The 19,726-nt window shown below is 44.4% G+C and overlaps 1 protein-coding gene across 15 annotated transcripts in view; it reads left to right on the top strand.

The window, feature by feature from the left end:
- Nucleotides 1-3,518: 3,518 nt before the first annotated feature.
- Nucleotides 3,519-19,726, top strand: part of AGK (acylglycerol kinase) — a 104,628-nt gene continuing 88,420 nt past the window's right edge. For 8 of the 15 annotated variants that reach the window (XR_014833093.1, XR_014833095.1, XR_014833096.1 and 5 more), the window contains exons 1-2: nucleotides 3,519-3,571; nucleotides 10,659-10,776. Coding sequence is in view for 6 of the 15 variants with exons in the window: in XM_085004738.1 (XP_084860864.1) it covers nucleotides 10,676-10,776 (101 nt within the window). In the remaining 9 variants the exon portion in view is untranslated. 15 annotated transcript variants of the gene reach the window in all.

Genomic DNA, 19,726 nt, shown 5'->3' with positions numbered 1-19,726 from the left:
GGGGCAATCATTGGATTAACCAAAGTAGCCAAAAAGGGGCAGTTGCCAAAGCAAAAATATTCATAGTATAAATTCCATGTCTTGAAACATAAATAGGATGCCTCAATAATGCTTTAGAATTTCAGTTAACCGGTACAACCACTATGGAGAACAGTATGGAGGTACCTTAGAAATCTATACATAGAACTAGCATAGAAGTTCCCGTCATGGCATAGTGGTTAACGAATCCGACTAGGAACCATGAGGTTTCGGGTTTGGTCCCTGCCCTTGCTCAGTGGGTTAACGATCTGGCGTTGCCGTGAGCTGTGGTATAGGTTGCAGGCGCGGCTCGGATCCCATGTAGCTGTGGCTCTGGTGTAGGCCGGTGGCTACAGCTCCAATTGGACCCCTAGCCTGGGAACCTCCAAATGCCGCGGGAGCGGCCCAAGAAATAGCAAAAAGACAAAAAAAAAAAAAAATAGCATATAAACCAGCAATCCCACTCTTGGGCATATAGCCAAACAAAACTTTCCTTGAAAAAGACACATGCACCCACATGTTCATTGCAGCACTATTCATAATAGCCAAGACATGGAAACAACCCAAATGTCCATCAACAGATAGTTGGATTAGGAAGATGTGGTTTATATACACAATGGAATACTACTCAACCATAAAAAGAACAAAATAATGCCATTTGCAGGAACATGGATGGAACTAGAGACTCTCATACCAAGTGAAGTAAGTCAGAAGGAGAAAAACAAATACCATGTGATATCACTTATATCTGGAATCTAATATAACGCACAAATGAACCTTTGCACAGAAAAGAAAATCATGGACTTGGAGAATGGACTTATAGTTGCCAAGGGGGGGGGGAGGGGGATGGATGGGGAGCTTGCGGTTGTTAGATGCAGATGATTGGCTTTAGACTGGATTAGCAATGAGATCCTGCTCTGTAGCACTGGGAACTATGTCTGGTCACTTGTAATGGAGCATGATAATGTGAGAGAAAAAGAACGTTTACATGTATGTGTAACTGGGTCACCATGCTGTATAGTAGAAAAAATATATATATACTGGGGAAATAAAAAAAATAAAAATATAAATAAATACATGTGTTATATGATGGGTACAGTTAATTCCTCAGAGATATGAATTTACAAATCACTGCCTTTTTTTTTTTTTGGCTGCTCTGGCAGGTGGAAGTTCACGGGGCCAGAGATCAAACCCGAGCCATAGCGGTGACCCAAGCTGCTGCAGTGACAATGCCGGATCTTAACCCGCTGCACCACAATAGAACTCCCGAATCACTCCCATTTTTGATGCAGATATTTTCCCATTTGCAGGTGAGCTGTCTGAGCCTTTGACCTACTGTTTCTGTTTATACAAACCTGCAATTTAAGGAGAGAACACAAAGATCTCTCTCAGAGACATATTGCACCCCGCACCACTGCTACACTCCTCTCCTTTACAAACGTAATTCTAAGGCTTTATTTTGCAAAAAAAAAATCTCTTGTTTTCTCTGGTCTGATACCCCAGATAGAAACCTGGGAGATGTTTCTAGATTCCTCTGCTGGGAGCACAACAGCCTGACACCAGCATCCCCATCCACTGCCACACTGGTCAGAATCAATTAAAACTTTCATATAAAAGAAACAAAGACCATTAACAAATATTCCCTGATGGCCTTGGGAATACTCCTCAGTCAGGCCTGGGTTAGCTGGCTGTGAGTCACAGGCCCCTCCGTGTCCCCTTGTCCCCTTGTTCCCTTGTCCCTGGAGGGGCTGCCTCCTCCAGGGATGCTCTTTTCTCCCTGGTGGCAGAGGCCTGCCATCCTTCTTCATGGGCATTCTAGGCAAGGCCTTGTGATGCCTTACCTTTTTCTCAGTGTGTAGCTCCAACTCCAATAAAAGCAGATGTTTCTTTTCCTACAGCTCAACCCCATTCAGATGATAACCCTCTGGTGAGACCCTCCCATCCTCTCCCCTGGGCTTCGGGCAGAGTCACTTGCTGAGACCTCGGTTTTGAACAGGGGAGCTGAAACCTCACCCAAACCCCAGTTCTTCGCCATTAGCCTCTGTGAGTTAAGGTCCTATCTCTTTAATGAAGAATCTGTGTTCAGTGACCCCTGGGTGTCATTTTCTGATTGGAAAATGCATTTATGCTGAGCTTTTCTCACTTTGGGGAACCACTGTTTTGCTGAAGCCCTAAGGCTTAGCCTGCCCTTTGGACCACGGAGGATCAAGTCTCAGATTTTTCTAGCCTGCAGGCCAACAGTTCAGCAACTCATTTTCAAATACAAATGTTTTAGCTAGTTGGGAAAGGAGAGTTGGAAATAACTGTCTCTCATACCGAAAATATCTCAATATTTTATAAACAGAAGAGTTTTTTTTTGTTTTGTTTTGTTTTTTATGATCATGCAGTCCTCTAATTTACAGGTGGAAGGGCTAGGAAGTGCACCTTGGCCCGGTGAGGATTAGAACCTGGTCCAGTACACTTTACTGCACCATAATCTCATCGCTGGTTCTCATTTCTCTCAAAACATTCATCTAGGGAGCGGTAGGAAAGATACATGTCCATGCGTAGTAATGGGGAAACGAGGTGGCAAGCTCCATGAGGGCAGAGACTGGTGGGGTGCTGTACATGAGAGCATCCTCTATGCCAAGCGCATGCCGCCACACTTGACAAATTGGGTTGATCCAATGATAGTTGGAAGAAGGAAAGAAAGAAATCTTGATTGACTGGGGTGGTCCGCACACCCCATATGGAGGGTGGGGAGACGTTGGGAGGAGGACAGAGAATTAGAACTGCCCTCTGGTGGTCAGCAGGGGCCCTGGCTTCTCAGCAGCCCTCTTCCTCTCCAGAATCTATTCATCACTCTGTGGCCAGAGGTGTTTAAAATGCAAAGCAGATCACGTCATTCCCTTGACTGAATCCCGTCAAAGCCTTCCCATCCCGTTTCATACGCTGTCGGAACTCATCGCCCTGGCCCGTCGTGCCCTTTTCTCGGGCTTCATCGCTACCACCAACTCCTTAGTTCTCGCTGCTTCACCCTCACTGACAGCTGCCGTGGTAAATAAACTTCCTCAGGCTTTACAGCTTTTGCACTGGCGGTTTCCCCCCTCAGGCTCTCTGGATCTTTGCTTGACCTGCTCCTTCGCGTCTCCTATTAAACGCCCCTTTCTCAGAGGAGCCTAACATAGGCTGCTTAGCTTAAAATAATAGTTCTCCCCCACCCCACTCTCTATCACCTGTTTTCGTTTTCATCGTGGTAGATGTTACCTAAAATTGCCCTGTTCATTTAGTTATGTTCCGATTTAGTGGCTGGTCCTAAAAAAGCGTTCGCCTTGGTAGGCTTTCCCTAAAATATTGTTGAGCGACGCAGAGATGGAGAAGGATGATGGGAGAAATAACTGAGCGATGGAAAACTGAAGGCAGCCCCCAGGCGGCCGCCCTTGTAGACCGCACCCTCCCTGCACGCTAAGAACCACGCCGGAACCCGTGGGCGGCAGCCGCGGTTTCCCTTCAAGAGCCGGGACTCTTGAGCGAGCACACAGGAAAGGCCGGGCTGCGAGCGGGACCCGCCGTGGTGAGTGCCGCGCTGCCGCGGCGGGGAACCGGGTACGGGGCGCGGAGGGCCGGCCAGGACGGACGCGGAGGGCCCCGGGGCGTGGGGCGGGGGCGCCGGGACCCGGCCTCGCGGGCCGCGCTCGCGACCCAGGTGCGGGCGGGGGGCGAAGGCCGGGCGGAGCGGCGGCTCCCTCCGGATGGCGGGTTCCCGACGCCACGGCGGGAAGCAGCTGTCCTGGGTTCTGGGCTTTGGGTTCTGGCCGCTAACCTGTGTGACACCTCACTCGCTTTTAGGGGGAGGGCGGGAGGCGATTCAGCTAACTCATTGGCAGAATAGGGCGAATCGTTTCAGATCGATTGATGGATTGGTTCATTCATTCCAAGTGCTTTACTAGGTTCTGTTTGCTAGAGATGCGTAGACAGAACCTGCCCATTCAGGGGGTTCAGAGTCTAGTGAGAAAAGCCCCACCTTACGGCGAGGAGACGCGAGTACAGCCAGAATTTGGAAAAAAAAAAAAAAAATTCATTTCGTACGAGAGATGTTAATTTGAACATAGAAAATTTAAATTTTTATTGAGATTAGAGAATAACAATTCTGTTGGGTTCTTAGAGGGCATGTCCAGTAGTAGCTAATGCATAGTGTGATGACAGCTTATATATGGAAAAATTTAAAAAGAGCATCCGGCCTCCTTACAGATGTGAACTTTACAGCCAAATGCGTTGACCGGAGCAGGTGGTATATCCTCATTTTTACTAACGAGGAAGGTGATTCACAGCTCCATCAGATGTAACCTGTACTGCCAAATAAGTGAATCAGAGCAGGTATATCCTCATTTTACTAATGAGAAAATAGAGACAGGTTAAATGACTTACCCAGGCTCTCACTGCCATTAAGTGAAAGAACTAGCACTAGAATCTAGGCCTCACATCCCTGGGACCAGTGCTTTGTCCACTATGCTAGGGGGCCTGCATGTTTCCATGTGAGTTTTATAATACACAGAGGTGCTCATTTGTGACAAAGAGTCCCCGTGGGTCGTGGATGGCCTTAAAACAGACTGTTACTGACATTTAGATTGTTCTCTAACTTCTGCCCTTGCCTTGGGTATTTTATCTGTTCTCCAACTTGACCTTCACATGCTGACTCTCACATCACTGTCATTTTTATTTTTTGGTTTTGGTGGGTTTTAGTTTGTTTAATGTCTGGTGGCTCAAAACAGTATTTTAATTTCCTTTCCATCTAGGTCTTTGTCCTGGGATTTGGCTATTGAGAGGTGGAGGGACACATTTTTCTTACATGATGGGCCTGGAACAAGTGTAGGAAAATAAATGGCTGTGGGCCTGTTCTTATTCTCTGGTGTTAGGAAGATAATTTGGGTTTGCCAGCTGGGATTTAATTTCCCCATGAACAAACAGGATATCAGGCAAAAAGAAGGAGAACAAAGGTCAGAAGAACATGGAGAAGATGGTGATGGATGCCAGGGTCCCCTGAGCATTGATTTCAGCAGAGGCACGTGATGGTCCATGATCTCTGGACCATGTATATAGCAGATTTGGTGTGGAGGTTGTTTTAAATGTATGATGTTAAATAAATAAATAAATTTAAATAAATGATGTTTAAATGTATGATCACACCAGGTTTATGTGTTGTCACTGGTTGACCTGAGTGGTGCTGCCTTGCCAGTGTGAGATGGGGCCCATCCAGGGTTGGCATTGTGCCCCAGAAAGGGAGATGACAGTTAAGTCCTTGAGCTTAAGGTATTTCGAAGACTGATTCTCTATCAAGTGGATGAGGTAGAAGGAGCCCACCTGGATTTCTGTTTGTTCATTCATTTCAACAGGGATTAGGGGAGCAGGTGTTGTTGATTTTCTGTGCGAGGTGAAAGAACTCTTAAAGTGGGGGTGTTTGTCCAAAGGGTCTGACAGGATGGGTGGGTGCAGGTCAGTGCCTGTGGCCAGAAATCCAAAGAATCTGTAGTAGCTAGACTCAGGCCTTTTTCAGAAATAGGCCAGGAGAGGAGTTCAGCTCTGATCATCGCAAAGCTAGCTGGCACCTAGTAGTCAGCAGAGAAGTTTCCTTGACTGCACTGAGTTGCAGGAGCCAGCATGCCGGGCAGCCCCAGGGCCTCAGCCCCACAGCCAGCCCAAATCTATATGCAGACAATTTCTCCCAGCTTCAAACTGTTAAGTCCAGGCATCCATTGATCATTTCCACATGGCTGCTCCACAGGCATCTCAAACTCAGTGTCTCCTCCACCTCACGCAACGCCTTTCTTCACGAACCTACACTCCAAACCTAATGATTGAAATCATGATTCAATAAGTTGCCCGACTACAAACCTGTCTTGGTTCTTCTTTCCCCTCCTGCAATCAATTGATCACCAAGGGCTGCCGAAGTCTGTTTTCTAAAGGTCTCCCAAGTCATCCTCTCTCTCTCCTTTGCGCCTTCCTTTGTTTATGTGCCTGGAGATTCTGGTAATCATTTCCAATCAGCTCTCTGTAGCTTTAAGCTCAGCTTCTTCCAGCCCAGTTTGCTTTCTGCTGCTACAAAGTTGATCTTTCTACAGTTCACATGGGATCCTATCACACACTTGCTTAAATCCCTTCAAAGTTTTTCATCATCTTCAGCATGGATTCAAGGTCCCTCCTGATCTTTTCCAAACCTCCACTGCCTTTCCCATCCTTTATCTCCAAACCACAGTTTGTCACAGTGTGGTGCTGGCCTTCATTAGAGGCATGGGAATGCTCGTTAACAGGGAAGATGACAGCCCAACTGGAACAAGGCCCAAGAACCTGCATTTAAACAATCCCTTTGCATTTTAACAAGTTTTACACTAGCGTTTGAGAGGCCTTGTTATAGATGCTCCTCTGAATTTACGCTGGTCTTTATCTGTCTCTGATGCGTTTGCCTGGACGTGCCTGCCTTTGATGCCTTTGTGCACATCTTTAGCTTCTCATGTGCTGCCTCCCCCTCATTCTTCAGGGCCTGTGTAAATGTCGTGCCTTCTGGGAGGATTTCCTGTGTCACCACCGTCGACATTAGGTCATTCTTTTGGCTTCTCACAGAGCCGTGACTTAGCCCTCAGCATTCTTCCCACTGTATTACACTCATAAATTGTGTAATTGTATTGTACTTGTGGCTTTAATAGTTGGGAGCACTTGAGAATGGAAAGTTGTGCTTCTCTGCCTCACACCCAGCCCCGAGCCTAGCGTGCAGGTGTTTATTAGAGACCTGTTGAATAAGCGAGTGCTTTAGGGCCACATGGAGAGGCATCTAATGAGCACACGTGCCTTTTCGGTTCCTCGAGGCACCATCTTGGACTGTGGCTCCCTGGCACTGGCTTCGTTGTTGCTGTTTGATAAGAGTGTTTCTGGCCCCAAGAGGTGTTTAACCGATGGTGGTGTTAAAGAAAAAAAATTATGTAGTGATGCTTGTCAAAGAATGGTAGGGCAGACCTCATTCAAGGGTGGGAGGGATGTCGTCTCGGTGGATGTGGAGAGCACTGCAGTAGTGGTCTTGGAATGGAGGAAGGAAATTGGACTCAACTCTGATTCCAGCAAGGACAGGTGGGGGTTTATAGCCAAGGAGCAGGGTGAGTGTCAGTGGATGGAAAATTACTAAGAGGAAACCTCAGGGATCAGGGGGATTCTTGTTAGGCTGACTCAGTAGAATTCTTGCTGAAGGCAGACCCAGGTGATAAGCTATCCAGGGTGGTCAGACACCAAGGATGGGGGTTTTCACTCAACCAGCTTTGTAGGATTCTTGCTCAAACTGGATTCTGCAAGAAAGGGAAGCCCAAGGTAGAGCCTAGCCCAGCAGAGCTCAGAGGAGCTTGATTAAAGTTAGGCCAAGAAGAAAGTCTTTGTGGTTAAAGGGACTAATGAAAGAACTGGAATATTCAGCAAAAGCAGCCTTTTCTTTTTCTTGGTCTGTGTACCTCATGCACACATAGGCATAAAAGTTTTCTGTTTAAATATCTGTCTGTTTAGAAAATATATTTATTAATAGCAAATTGAGATCATACATTGCAATTTAAAACATAAAATAAATGTCACCTGCTATCCTACAACCAAGAGGAAACTACTTAAGTTTTTGTGTCTTTTTTTTTTGCTTTTTAGGGCTGCACGTGTGGCATATGAAAGTTTCCATGCTAGGGGTCTAATCGGAGTTGTAGCTGCTGGCCAACACCACAGCTCATGGCAATGCCCGATCCTTAACCCACTGAGCAAGGCCAGGGATTGAACCTGACTGGTTGGGATCATTAGCAGAGCCAGGATGGACCTCCCTTGTATGTTTATTTCTATTGCTAATTTTTCATTATATTCATGTTTGAACATAATTGTTAAATTCCAATTACAGAAGGCTTTTTAATCCTGATAATTTTATTTAGCTTTTTTTTTTTAGTTTTTTTTTTTTTTTTAGTTTTTTTTCCATATCAGCAAAAATTCTTAGTGAAAAAATATTTAATGTAGTTGGGGAAATTTTTTTTCCTTGACTCTCTTAGGGTCCCTAGCTGGGCCTGGAAATTAAACTGACAAAGACCACTTAATAGGAGGGGAGCATAAAAAAAGTTTTACGGAGTTCCCGTTGTGGCTTAGAAGTAACGAACTGGTATCCAAGAGCACGCAGATTGGATCCCCGGCCTTGCTCAGTGGGATAAGGCGCTGGCATTGCTGCAAGCTGTGAGGTAGGTCGTCGACACGGCTTGGATCTGGCGGTGCTGTGGCTGTGGTGTAGACTGGCAGCTGCAGCTCTGATTCGACCCCTGGTCTGGGAACTTAAATATGCTGTGGGTGCAGCCCTAAAAAGACTGAATAAATAAATAAATTAATTAAATAAAAATGTTTTACATGACATGGGAGCCTTCATAAAGAAATGAAGATCCAAGGAAACAGACCCAAACATTTTGTGCTGGGTCTGATGGCGCGTGGACAGCCATGGGAGACTGACAGGGTAAAGAGGCGGGAACGGTAGTCAGTGTGTTGCCGGAGTTCGCCGCTCTCTGTCTGCCGGTACCGAATTTAAACGCAGAAACAGAGTTTTGGGTAAAGGAGGAAAAAAATAGCCTTATTGCTTTGCCAGGCAAAGGAGGATCACAGCAGGCTAATGCCTTAAAGACTGTGCCTTCCCTTAGAATTTCTAGGAGTTTTATAGTAAAAAGGAGAAAAACAGGTGTTCAGATAGGAATCAGGATTGGGACAAACAAGCATTCTTCTTTCTTTGGGGGGAATCTTAGTCGTCAAAGCTGGAGTCAGGAGATGTTCATGCTGGCGGTCTTCTGGGTTATTGCCTCGAGTAACAGTACTTGCGAAAAGGGCATATTGATCAGAGATTAGAACAAACTAGGAAAGTTCCTGAAAAACATCATCTGCTAATAATCTTAAACCCACAGGCAATTACGCTCAGGGTGCTCAGTCTTTAGCTTATGGGTGCAATTAAGTCAGGGAGAAAGACAAGGAAAGATTCTAAACTGTTCAATTTTAAAGTATTCATTTCTAGGAGTTCCCATCCTGGTGAAGTGGAAACTAATCTGACTAGGAACCACGAAGTTGTGGGTTTGATCCCTGGCCTCGCTCAGTGGGTTAAGGATCCAGCGTTGCCGTGAGCTGTGGTGTAGGTGACAGATGCAGCTCAGATCTGGCATTGCTGTGGCTGTGATGTAGGCCAGCAGCTACTGCTCTGATTAGACCCCTGGCGTGGGACTTTACACATGCTGTGGGTGCGGCCCTAAAAGGCCAAAAATAAATAAATAAATGAAGTATTCATTTCTAAAAGAAGCACAAGGAATATAACTTTTCTCTTAGGTGTATAGGATGCCTATATTATTATGTGTGTTGCTTGAGAGGGAACCAAGATCCTGCCCCAAGGCTGTACTGTTGTTGCTAGACTGTTCTCCCTTCCCTGAGCAGCAACTGTCTGAACCTGTCCCTAGGAACTCAGGTCATGGTGCCGGAATGAAGCCCATTTCCTAAGAACAAGAAATGGGGGACACAGAAAGGCTCATGCCCAGGAGCCCCACAGGGCCATCCCCGGAGGCTCGGGTCGGTGTGAGGATTCTTCTTGGCATCTCTTGGGCTTTGGAGACAGACACATCAACCCTTCCCTTTGGTTTCAGGGCAGGCGCCTCTCACTGGAGGGTTTTATGATCTGACTCAGGGAAGTCGGGCAAGATGGGAAAATGGTCACAGGCACCTTCCTGCTTCTGCCATGTGCCCCAAACTCCCACCACTTAAAATATCTACTCTGCCAGGGTGCCTCCTTGTGGGGTAGCATGTCCTGAGCCCCATCACATTCAGCACTTGGCTATCAGGTGCCCCATCTTAGTTTAAACACAGGGATACGGGAATGATTTTACGAGAATGAAATCCTCACTCTCGTGGAGTTTACATGCCCGTGGAATAAATTAAACCAATTAGCACAGAAAGATCATCAAATGATGAGTGCCGTGAAGAAAAGAAACAGAATGAGTATATATGGCCACTTTGTCTTTGAGTAAAATGATGCCCTTTACCTCCCTTTGAGGAGCGTGTGATGTCCGTCTCATTCTGTCATCCGTGAATGTGACCATTTAAACATTTTGGTAATTTTACAGGTGAATAGTGATAGTGCTTTGTAATTTGCATGTCTGTGATTACTCAGGAAGTTGCGCATTTTGACAGAGCTGTGTGCATTTCCTCTTCGTTGAGTTTTCTGTGAATGTTCTCTTCTATTGAGGGCCCAGTGTTTTCTTCGATGTTGAATAACCCCTGTAACTTGATTGCTAATTTGGTGGTCTACCCTTTATACAACGGATGAGGGGGATTCTTAAGTAGTAGTGTGGTGACTGTGAGAAGCAAGAAAAGACAGGACGCCTAGAATCCTCTTCCTCCCCACTGCCTTCCTTCTAATAAACGAGGAAAAAGTGATGAGAGAAGAAAAAGTGTCGTTTAGGTGGAAAAAAGTGAAGAAAGAAAGAAAAGGGAGGTTGGCGGGTGAGAAGAGGACCAGCAGGAAGGGGGCGAGGAAGGAAAGCGTGCGGAGAGGATGGAAAACTGGAAGACGGGGTCACAGTGCGTGTTGGTGAGTCCCGTGGATGTGATATTTGTCTTTTCTGCCTCTCCTTACCCAGAAACGCCCTGAGAGAAGATGACTGTGTTCTTTAAAACACTTCGGAATCACTGGAAGAAAACGACAGCTGGGGTCTGCCTGCTGACCTGGGGAGGCCATTGGCTCTACGGGAAACACTGGTAACGAGCTGGCAGCCCCTATCCCCACCCCCTTCACATCCGCGACAAAGGAGCCCAGAAGGGCCCCAGGTCAAAATCTCCTTCAGCTGGGCTTGGCTCTGTGAAACGGGGTGGTATAAACACAGAGTACATGTTCAAACCTCAAAGACAAAGGCTTCTTGTAACCGGTTCTGAAAGACTGGAGCTGTTAACCCAGCAACGTCCATGGGCAGAGGCGACCGCAGTGGGTTCCCAACTCGAGAAACGGAGGCTCATCTAGAGAGAGACCAGTGACTCCTAAGTTAATGGCAGGGGTTGTTGCAGTTCACATTGTGGTTCAGCGGGTTAAGAACTCGACTAGTATCCATGAGGATGTGGGTTTGATCCCTGGCCTCTCTCAGTGGGTTAAGGATCTGGCATTGCCATGAGCTGCAGTGTAGGTGCGGCTTGGATCTGGTGTGGTTGTGGCTGTGGCCGGCAGCTGAAGCTCCAATTCATTCCCCTAGCCAGAGAACTTCCGTATGCCCCGGGTGCAACCCTAAAAAGCCAAAAAAAAAAAAAAAAAAAAAAAAGTAGAGGGATTGGAACTCACAGGTCTCCCTGGGATTTCAATCCTTCCCTTTCTCAAGGCTCTGGATCTTTAATAGTGCCCATTGCTGGATCTGCTGCCTCCAACCCTTGTGACTTTCCTCATCCCCCACCCCCCAGACCTCCCCCGCTCTGCCTAGGGTAATTTAAATGAGACACAGGCATTCAACCCTTTGGTTTGAATAAGGAGTTCCAGGGAGTCATGGGTTTTATTAGCCTTCAGATCTCGGGGGAGAAGAAAGCACCAGGGCTCGTCTCTGGTTTAACATGGTAATAGGATTTATTTATTTATTTGCTTTTTATTTTGTTTTATTTTATTTTATTTTATTTTTTGCTGAAACCTACACCACAGCTCACAGCAATGCCGGATCCTTAACCCACTGAACGAGGCCAGGGATCAAACCCGAGTCCTTATGGATACTAGTTGTGTTCGTTACTGCTGAGCCACAATGGGAACTCCAGGTAATAGCATTTAAATAAACAGCTTTTGTATAAAAAATAGATGATCAAATGGCAGTCTTTGGGGGATTGAGAGCTACATCTCTCTTTTTTTTGGCCGCCTCAGGACGTAAGGAGTTCTTGGGCTAGGGAGCAGATCCAGGCCGTAGTTGTGACCTGTGCAGTACCTGTGGCAACGATCCTTTTAACCCACAGCGCTGGGCTGGAGATTGAACCTGCATCCTGTTGCTGTAGAGATGCTACCCTTTGTGTTGTGCACAGCAGGAACTCCACGGGCTACATCTTTAAAAAAAATTTTTTTAAAGTTTTATTGAAGTATAGCTGATTTACAAGGTTATGAAAATTTCTGTACAACAAAGCGATTCAATTTTACGTATGCATATATCCATCCTCTCTCAGGTTCTTCTCCCACATAGACTATCACAGAATATAGGGTAGAGTTCTCTGTACTATACCCCAGGTCCCTGCTGGCCAGTCATTCCACAGTGTGCATATGGCAATCCCAAACCCCCAGTCCCTGCCCCCCAACCCCCACCTGTCCACTTTGGTAACCATAACATTTTTCAGTCTGCCAGTCTGTTTCTGTACTGCAAATTAGTTCATTTGAATCCTTTTTTGTAGATTCCACATGTAAGTGATATCATATGCTGTTTGTCTTTCACTCTCTGACCAACTTCACTTAGTATGATAGTTTCTTGCTGCAAATGGCATTATTTCATTCTTTTTATGTCTGAGTAATACTCCATTTGTGTGTGTGTGTAAATCTTTATCTATCTATCTCACGTCTTTATCCATTCCTCTGTCAAGGGACACTTAGATTGCTTACATGTTTTGGTCGTTGTAAATAGCGCTGCAGTTAACATTGGGGTGCATGTATCTTTTCCAATTATGGTTTTCTCCAGATAGATGCCTAGGAGTGGGATTGCTGGATCGTATGGTAATTCTATTTTTAGTTTTCTGAGGTACCACCGTACTATTTTCCATAGTGGTTGCACCAATTTACATTGCCACCAACAGTGTAAGAGGGTTCTCCTCCAAGGGCTGCATCTTAAGTATGTAAGATGTTTCAACTTTGTCTGAAATCCAGGTGTCCTAAATGACTGCTTTGGTAAAGGGAAAACAACAGGCTTTCTAATGGAAGTCTCCGCTTTGGAAAGGAGATTCACAGACACTTTTGTCAATGTTCTCAATTCAGCGCTGTCAGATTGTTTATGATGAGCATGTTGTCTGTTTTTTTTGTTTGTTTGTTTGGCCAGAAATGGAACATTCCTCTCCTTTCTAAGTATTTTCAAGGCTAAGCCCTTGAATCCATTAGCTAGCATGTAAAGAACAAAACTAAGAATCTTAAGATTTTAATAAATAAAAAAGAGAAGGGCAGAGGAAACGTTTTAACAAATTGTATACGGAGCATATAAGGTGTGGCTTTTCCTCCCTTTTCTAACTACATTTTAGCACCTGAAGAGAGGCTCCTTATACCTCCTGCCAAGGTCAGAACTAGGATTTCCCTTGCAAGTGCACCCATCCAGGCAACAGCTAGTTCAGTGCGGGAGAACCTTCCACCCACTGAGAATGATTGCTATTGCCACTGTTGGGTGAATATTTGAGGAAATAACTGTGTCTCCTATTCAGGATGTCTTTAAGATACCCTAATAATTCCTTGCCAGTGTAGTCTTAAGACTTTAAAAAAGGCCCATTAAGTCTCCAGCCTGTCAGAGGCCTCATTCTCAGTTTGGATCTGAAACAGCTTGAACTAGAAGTAGAGCAGGAGCCTGGAGGCATCATTTTGCTCTGTCTCTGCCCTTAACATTCAAGGTTATGGCTTCAAATGCCACCACCCGCCCCCCGCCCCCTCCCCGTCCTGCCTCACTTCCTTTCTTCAAGCATCTCTAGTGCATGCTGTGGTGCTATTTAATTGCCTCCCACACCTTTTTAAAAATTGTGATTAAAGAAAAAACACTGATAGAAATTTGACCACCTTACCAATTTTTTATTGTACACTCAGTTGTGTCAGTATATTCATATCGTTGTACACAGGTCTCTAGAACTCTTTCATTTTGCAAAACCAAAACGCTGTGCCCTTTGAACTCACCTCCCCATTTCCTCCTCCTTCCAGCCGCTGGCAACCACCATTCTGCTTTCTGTTTCTGCACTTTTGTCTATTTTAGGTACGTCATATGAGTGGAATCACACAGTAGTTGTCTTTTGTGACTGACTTATTTCACTTAGCATAATGTCTTTAGGATTCATTGATGTAGCAGATGGCACGAATTCCTTTTTTAAGGCTAAATAATAGTCTGTTGTATACATATACCACATTTTTAAAAATCCATTCATCTGTTTTTTGGCTTTTTGTTTTTTAATGGCCACACCTGTGGCATATGGAAGTTCCCAGTCCAGGGATCAAATATGAGACACCACTGCAACCTATATGCCACAGCTGCAGAAATGGTGGATCCTTAACTCACTGTGCCAGGCCAGGGATGGAATCCATGCCTCCACCGTGACCTGAGCCCCTGAAGTCAGATACTTAACCCACCGTAGCATGGCAGGAACTCTTCTTTATCCATTTATCTGTTGATGGTCATTTGGGTTGCTTCCACCTCTTGGCTGTTAGGAATAATGCCACTACATTGAACTTGGATGTATAGATATGGCTTTGACATCCTGTTTTCAATTCTTCTGTGTATAAACCCAGAAGTGGGATTTCTGGATCATGTGATATTTAGCTTTTTTGGAACCTCTATGGAGCTGTTTTCTAGAGTGGCTGCACCATTTTATAGTCCTACCAACTGTACCATGGTTCCAGTTTCTCCACATCCTTATCAATGCTTGTTATTTTCTGTCTTTTGTTTTGTTTTTGATACTGGCCATCCTAATGGGTATGACATGGCATTTTGTGGTTTTGATTTGCACTTCTCTAATAATTAGTGATGTTGAGCATTTTTACATACGTTTTTGGCCATTTGTTTATCTTCTTTGGAGAAATGTATCTTCAAGTCCTTTGCCCATTAAAAAAAAAAAAAAGTTATTTGGTTTTTTGTTCTTGAATTGTAGGAGTTCTTTAACCCTTTATGAAATTCATGATTTGCAAATGTTTTCTTCTAGTCCATAGATTGCCTTTTCACTCTGTTGATTGTGTCCTTTGCGCAGAAGTTTTTAAGCTTGATATAATTCCATTTGTCTATTTTTGCTTTTGGTGTCATATCTAAGAAATCGTTGCCAGATTCAGTGTCATAAAGCTTTCCCCCTATGTTGTCTTCTAAGAGTTTCATAGTTTGAGGTCTTAGGTTTAGGTCTTTAATCCATTAAGAGTTTTTTCTCCAATATGTTTTCTCGGTACCCTTGTCAAACATCATTTGATCATATATGTGAGAATTTATTTGTGGGCTTTCCATTCTGTTCCATTGAGCTGTATTTCTGTCTTTTATGCCAGGACCATGCTGTTTTAATTACTGTAGCTTTGTACTATATTTGAAATTAATGTTAGGCCTCTCTCTTCTTCCTTTTTAGGATTCTTTTGGCTATTCAGGGTCCCTTGAGATTCCATATGAATTTTAGCATTGGCTTTTTCCTGTTTTCTTAAAAAAAAATCCCAAGAATTTTGTTAGGGATTACATTGAATCTATAGCTCACTTTGGGTAGTGTGGACATTTTAACAATATTAAGTCTTCTGATGCATGAACATGGAATGTCTTTCCATTTATCTGTGTCGTCTTTAATTTCTTTCAGCAGTGTTTTATCATTTTTAGTGTGTAAGTCTTTCACTTCCTTTGTTAAGTTTATCTTTAAATATTTTATTCTTTATGATGCTATTGTAAATGAGATTTTTTTTTAACTTCCTTTTTGAATTGTTCATTGTTACTGTATAAAAACACAACTGATTTTTGTGTTCTGATTTTGTATTCTACAACTTTACTGAATTTATTTTTTTGTGCATTCTTTAGCATTTTCTACATGTTAAGATCATGTCATCTGCAAACATAATTTTATGTCTTCATTTCCAATTTGGGTGTTTTATTTCTTTTTCTTATCTAATTGCTCTGGCTAAGATTTCTAGTACTACATTCAGTAGAAGTGGCAAGAGTGGGCGTCCTTGCCTTGTTCCTGATACTGGAGGGAGTTTTCAGTCTTTCACTATTGAATATGATGTCAGCTGTGAGCTTTTCATATGTGGTTTTTATTATGCTGAAGTAGTTTCCTTTTATTGTCTTTTAAAAAAAATCTATATATCCTCAAATTTTAACATGTAACAGTCCTCATGTTATTTTATAGTCTAATCCAGTTTTTCCCCTGAGAAAATCTTACCCTGCAGCTCTCTTGAATAGAAGCTGCCCTTTCCTTCAAATGGGTTGTGAGGTGGGGTTGGCATTTTCCTAGCCCCTCACTACCTATTCCAAACCATTACTCTTTCATCTTATAAAAATCTCTTCTCCTTTGAGGCTCATAATATCTAGCTATATTGAAAACCATAAACCTCCCAGCTTTCTGGGATCTCATCTACATTAGACTTAGACTTTGGTGCCTGTCCTTTTTTCCTTAAGTCTTGTCATCTTCCTCAGTGTCCTGATTGTTCATGTGAATGACCCATGTAACCACATCTTGTCTTTCCTTTCCCTGCCTTCATCTATTCCTGGGACTTTTATAATTTGCCTTCTTTCAACTTCACCCACACTCATTGATTGAATGTTAAACCTTATCATCACTTGTCCCTGTTCCACTTTTGAAATATGGAATGCCAGAGTCTGAGTCTCTCATTTCAGCCTTCTATTATTCCCATTTTCTTCCTTTCCTCCTGTTTTTCAGTGTTATCAAGACTTCTTGTCTCTGGGGTTCTCCATTTTCTTCCCAATCCATTACTCTTCCCTGACTTCTTCTCTTTCTTTCTCTCCTATATGCCTTGACCCAGCACATCACACAACTCCTCAACATTGTTTTTCTTTTTTCTTTCTTTTTTTTTTTTCTTTTTATAGCCACCGTCATGGCATATGGAAATCCCCAGGCTGGGGTCGAATTGGAGCTATAGCTGCCAGCCTACACCGCAGCCACAGCAATGCAGGATCTGAACTGTGTCTACAACCTACACCACAGCTCGTGGCCATGCTGGATCCTTAACCCACTGAGTGGGGCCAGGGATTGAACCCACATCCTCATGGATACTAGTCAGAATCGTTTCCACTGCACCACAAAGGGAACTCCAACACTGTTTTTCATATCCTCCCTGGCACTTTCACTCTCGGATTTGCTTCTCCTTTGCTGAGTTAAACTTTTTGAATAGGTCTTTTTTTCAGCTTCCCTACATCCTACCCATGCTGCATCCTGTCTGGTCCTCATTAGAATTAGTCTTACCAGGTTTATTCCCCATCCTTTTGGACTTCTCAGCTTTAGGCACAGTTGACTCTCCTTGAAACATTTTCTTTCCCTTGGCTTCTGACTGCCAAATTCCTATTTCCCCTCCTAATCCTCTGGCAGTTCCTTCTTACCTTTCACTTGTCCTTCTACTGAGGTGTTAGAGAAGCAGTTCTCTAGGCCTTTGCCCTAGACGTTCACCTAGTATCCTTTCTGTGTATGGTCTCATCTATACGCAGTGGCTTCGTTGTCAGCCATGGGTAGACAACCCCCAGGTTCATATTTCCATAAAGACCTCTTCTGAGCTCCAGACCTGTAAATACATTCACCTGCTCACTTGTCTACTTGGATGCGTCACAGCTGCCTCAAACTCAGCAAACTAAAAATAAAATCAAAAGCTTTCCTGTCAGAGTTCACTTGTGGCACAGCAGGTTAAGAATCCAGTGTTGCCATGGCAGCAGCTTGAGTCACCGCTGTGGCATAGGTTCAGTCCCTGGCTCGGGAACTTCCTCAGGTGCGGCCAAAAAATAAAAAAAGAAAGCATTCCTCTCCTGTCAAAGCTGTTCCTTCTCAATAATTTGTACCATCCACCAACCATCCAATTTTCCAAACTAAAAATTCGAACATCCTCCTCCATTCGTCCTTATTTCCCACATTCAGGTTATACATTAAGCAGTTTGGCTTCTTTTAAAATCGCTGATTTGGTTCGATTTCTTTTGTCCTTCCTCCCTGTTGCTACCTTCATCCTTAGTACCATCATCTCTTACTAAATGCCTCCTGCCTGTTCTCCTTGATCTCTCCTTGCCTGTTTCTAATCTCTCTTGCACAGTACTGCCAGAGCAGTCTTATTAAAAATGCGGAATGATAGTGCTTTTAGACTCAAGTCCAAAACTCTTACCAGCTCTCCGTGACTTGGCCCCATCTGTATACGTCTCTAGCCCTGCCACACACCACACTTCAGGTCTTCCAAAGTGACACGTCCTTTCCGTTTCAGAGTTCCCTGGAGGGCCTTCACACATGCTCCCTCCTGGAACACTTTTCCCTTCTCTTCTCCAGCCAACTACCATTTCTCTGGGTTCCAAATGTGACTTCTTCCCTGTCTCCACCAGTTCGGGTTAGGCCGACTTCCTACATGTTCTCCATAGTACTGTGGAATTCTACTGTAGTTTTTTGTTCACTTTGTTTCTTCTGTTATATCATAAAAGCAGCGGCCCTGATTGTCTTTCTCAATATTGTCTCAATATTGTCCTAAAAAGTGCTTGAGGAAGTTCCCGTTGTGGTCTAGTGGAAATGAACCCAACTAGTATCCATGAAGATGAGGGTTCGACCACTGGCCTCGCTCCGTGGGTTAAGGATCAGGCATTGCCTCGAGCTGTGGTGTAGCTCACAGATGTGGCTCAGATCCCGTGTGGCTGTGGCTTGGTGTAGGCCAGCAGCTGTAGCTCTGATTTGACCTCTAGCCTGGGAACCTCCATATGCTGTGGGTGTGACCCTAATAAGCAAAAAAAAAAAAAAAAGGACTTGACGTATTTTTTATTTATGGAACAAGGAATAAGCAAGAGAATGAAGGTCTGTGAGCTCAGAGGGCAAAATCTCAGCCCCGTTGACTGACCACTTCCGAATTCTCAAACCCAGGCTGTTGACTCCGCCTGAAGAAAGTGATACACTAAAGCCATAGTCAGGTTACTGTTTCACTGGGAAATATTCATAATTTCTTCAGTTTCCTGCTTCACCTTCTCCCTCCTCATGCTTAGACAACCTTCATTCCTGCTTCCTACTTGAAAGAGGAAATAACCAGGCAGCTACCCGCCGCATGCACGTTGCTCTTCTCTTTGTCTAACTGGACGAAATTGCCGTCCTCTTGCCCACAGCCAGCCCTCCATCCCTGATCCGCATCTCCGTCTTTCCGCTTTCGTTGGTTGTCCTTTTCCTCACTGGTATCTTGAATCTCATCCTTCCTGCTTCTCTCCCCCTCTTTGGCAAACTCTCCCTGGCTTAGACACATGGTCTCAGCTCCGAATTCTCCTTTAGTCATTCTCCTCCATTTACACGGTTCGTGAAAGCGTCCCTCACACTTGCAGCCTCTACCGCCACTTGAGAAGAAGCTCCGTGAAATGTGGTTTGTGTCCCATCACTCGAGTGACCCTGTTCTCGACAGGGTCATTCGCAGCCTCTTATTTGTTACATGGGGTGGATCCTTCCCAGTCCATATCGGCCACCTTTGATTCTCTTTGACCCTATCCTCTCAGTTACCTTTAGGGTGTCTTTTTGCTCTGCTTGTCCCTTAACTATTTGTGTCGCCTAGGTTCTACCCTCACTCCATAGACTTATTAGGTGATCATAACCACACGAGTTTTCAGGTATGATATTTAGATTTTGGTGTCATAGTATGTTTTTAGCCCATGTCTTGCTTCTCTTAAAATCCTAGACGAATAGTGTCCCTGGAGTTGTACAGTGCAGTCAGCCTGCAGCATATTCTTTCTAAAAGAGGACTCTGATGATGTCACCTTCTGCTGACAGCCTGTCCATGGCCCTCCAGTGCCTAGAGAAAAAAGACCCAATTCCTTAGCATGGCATC

The sequence above is a fragment of the Sus scrofa genome, chromosome 18 (assembly GCF_054392235.1).
Source record: "Sus scrofa isolate SSC_HxYL_T2T_F1_AM1 chromosome 18, Sscrofa_HxYL_maternal_Yorkshire_Landrace_v2.0, whole genome shotgun sequence".
Classification (NCBI taxonomy): domain Eukaryota; kingdom Metazoa; phylum Chordata; class Mammalia; order Artiodactyla; family Suidae; genus Sus; species Sus scrofa.
This window is presented reverse-complemented; position numbering and strand designations above follow the sequence as displayed.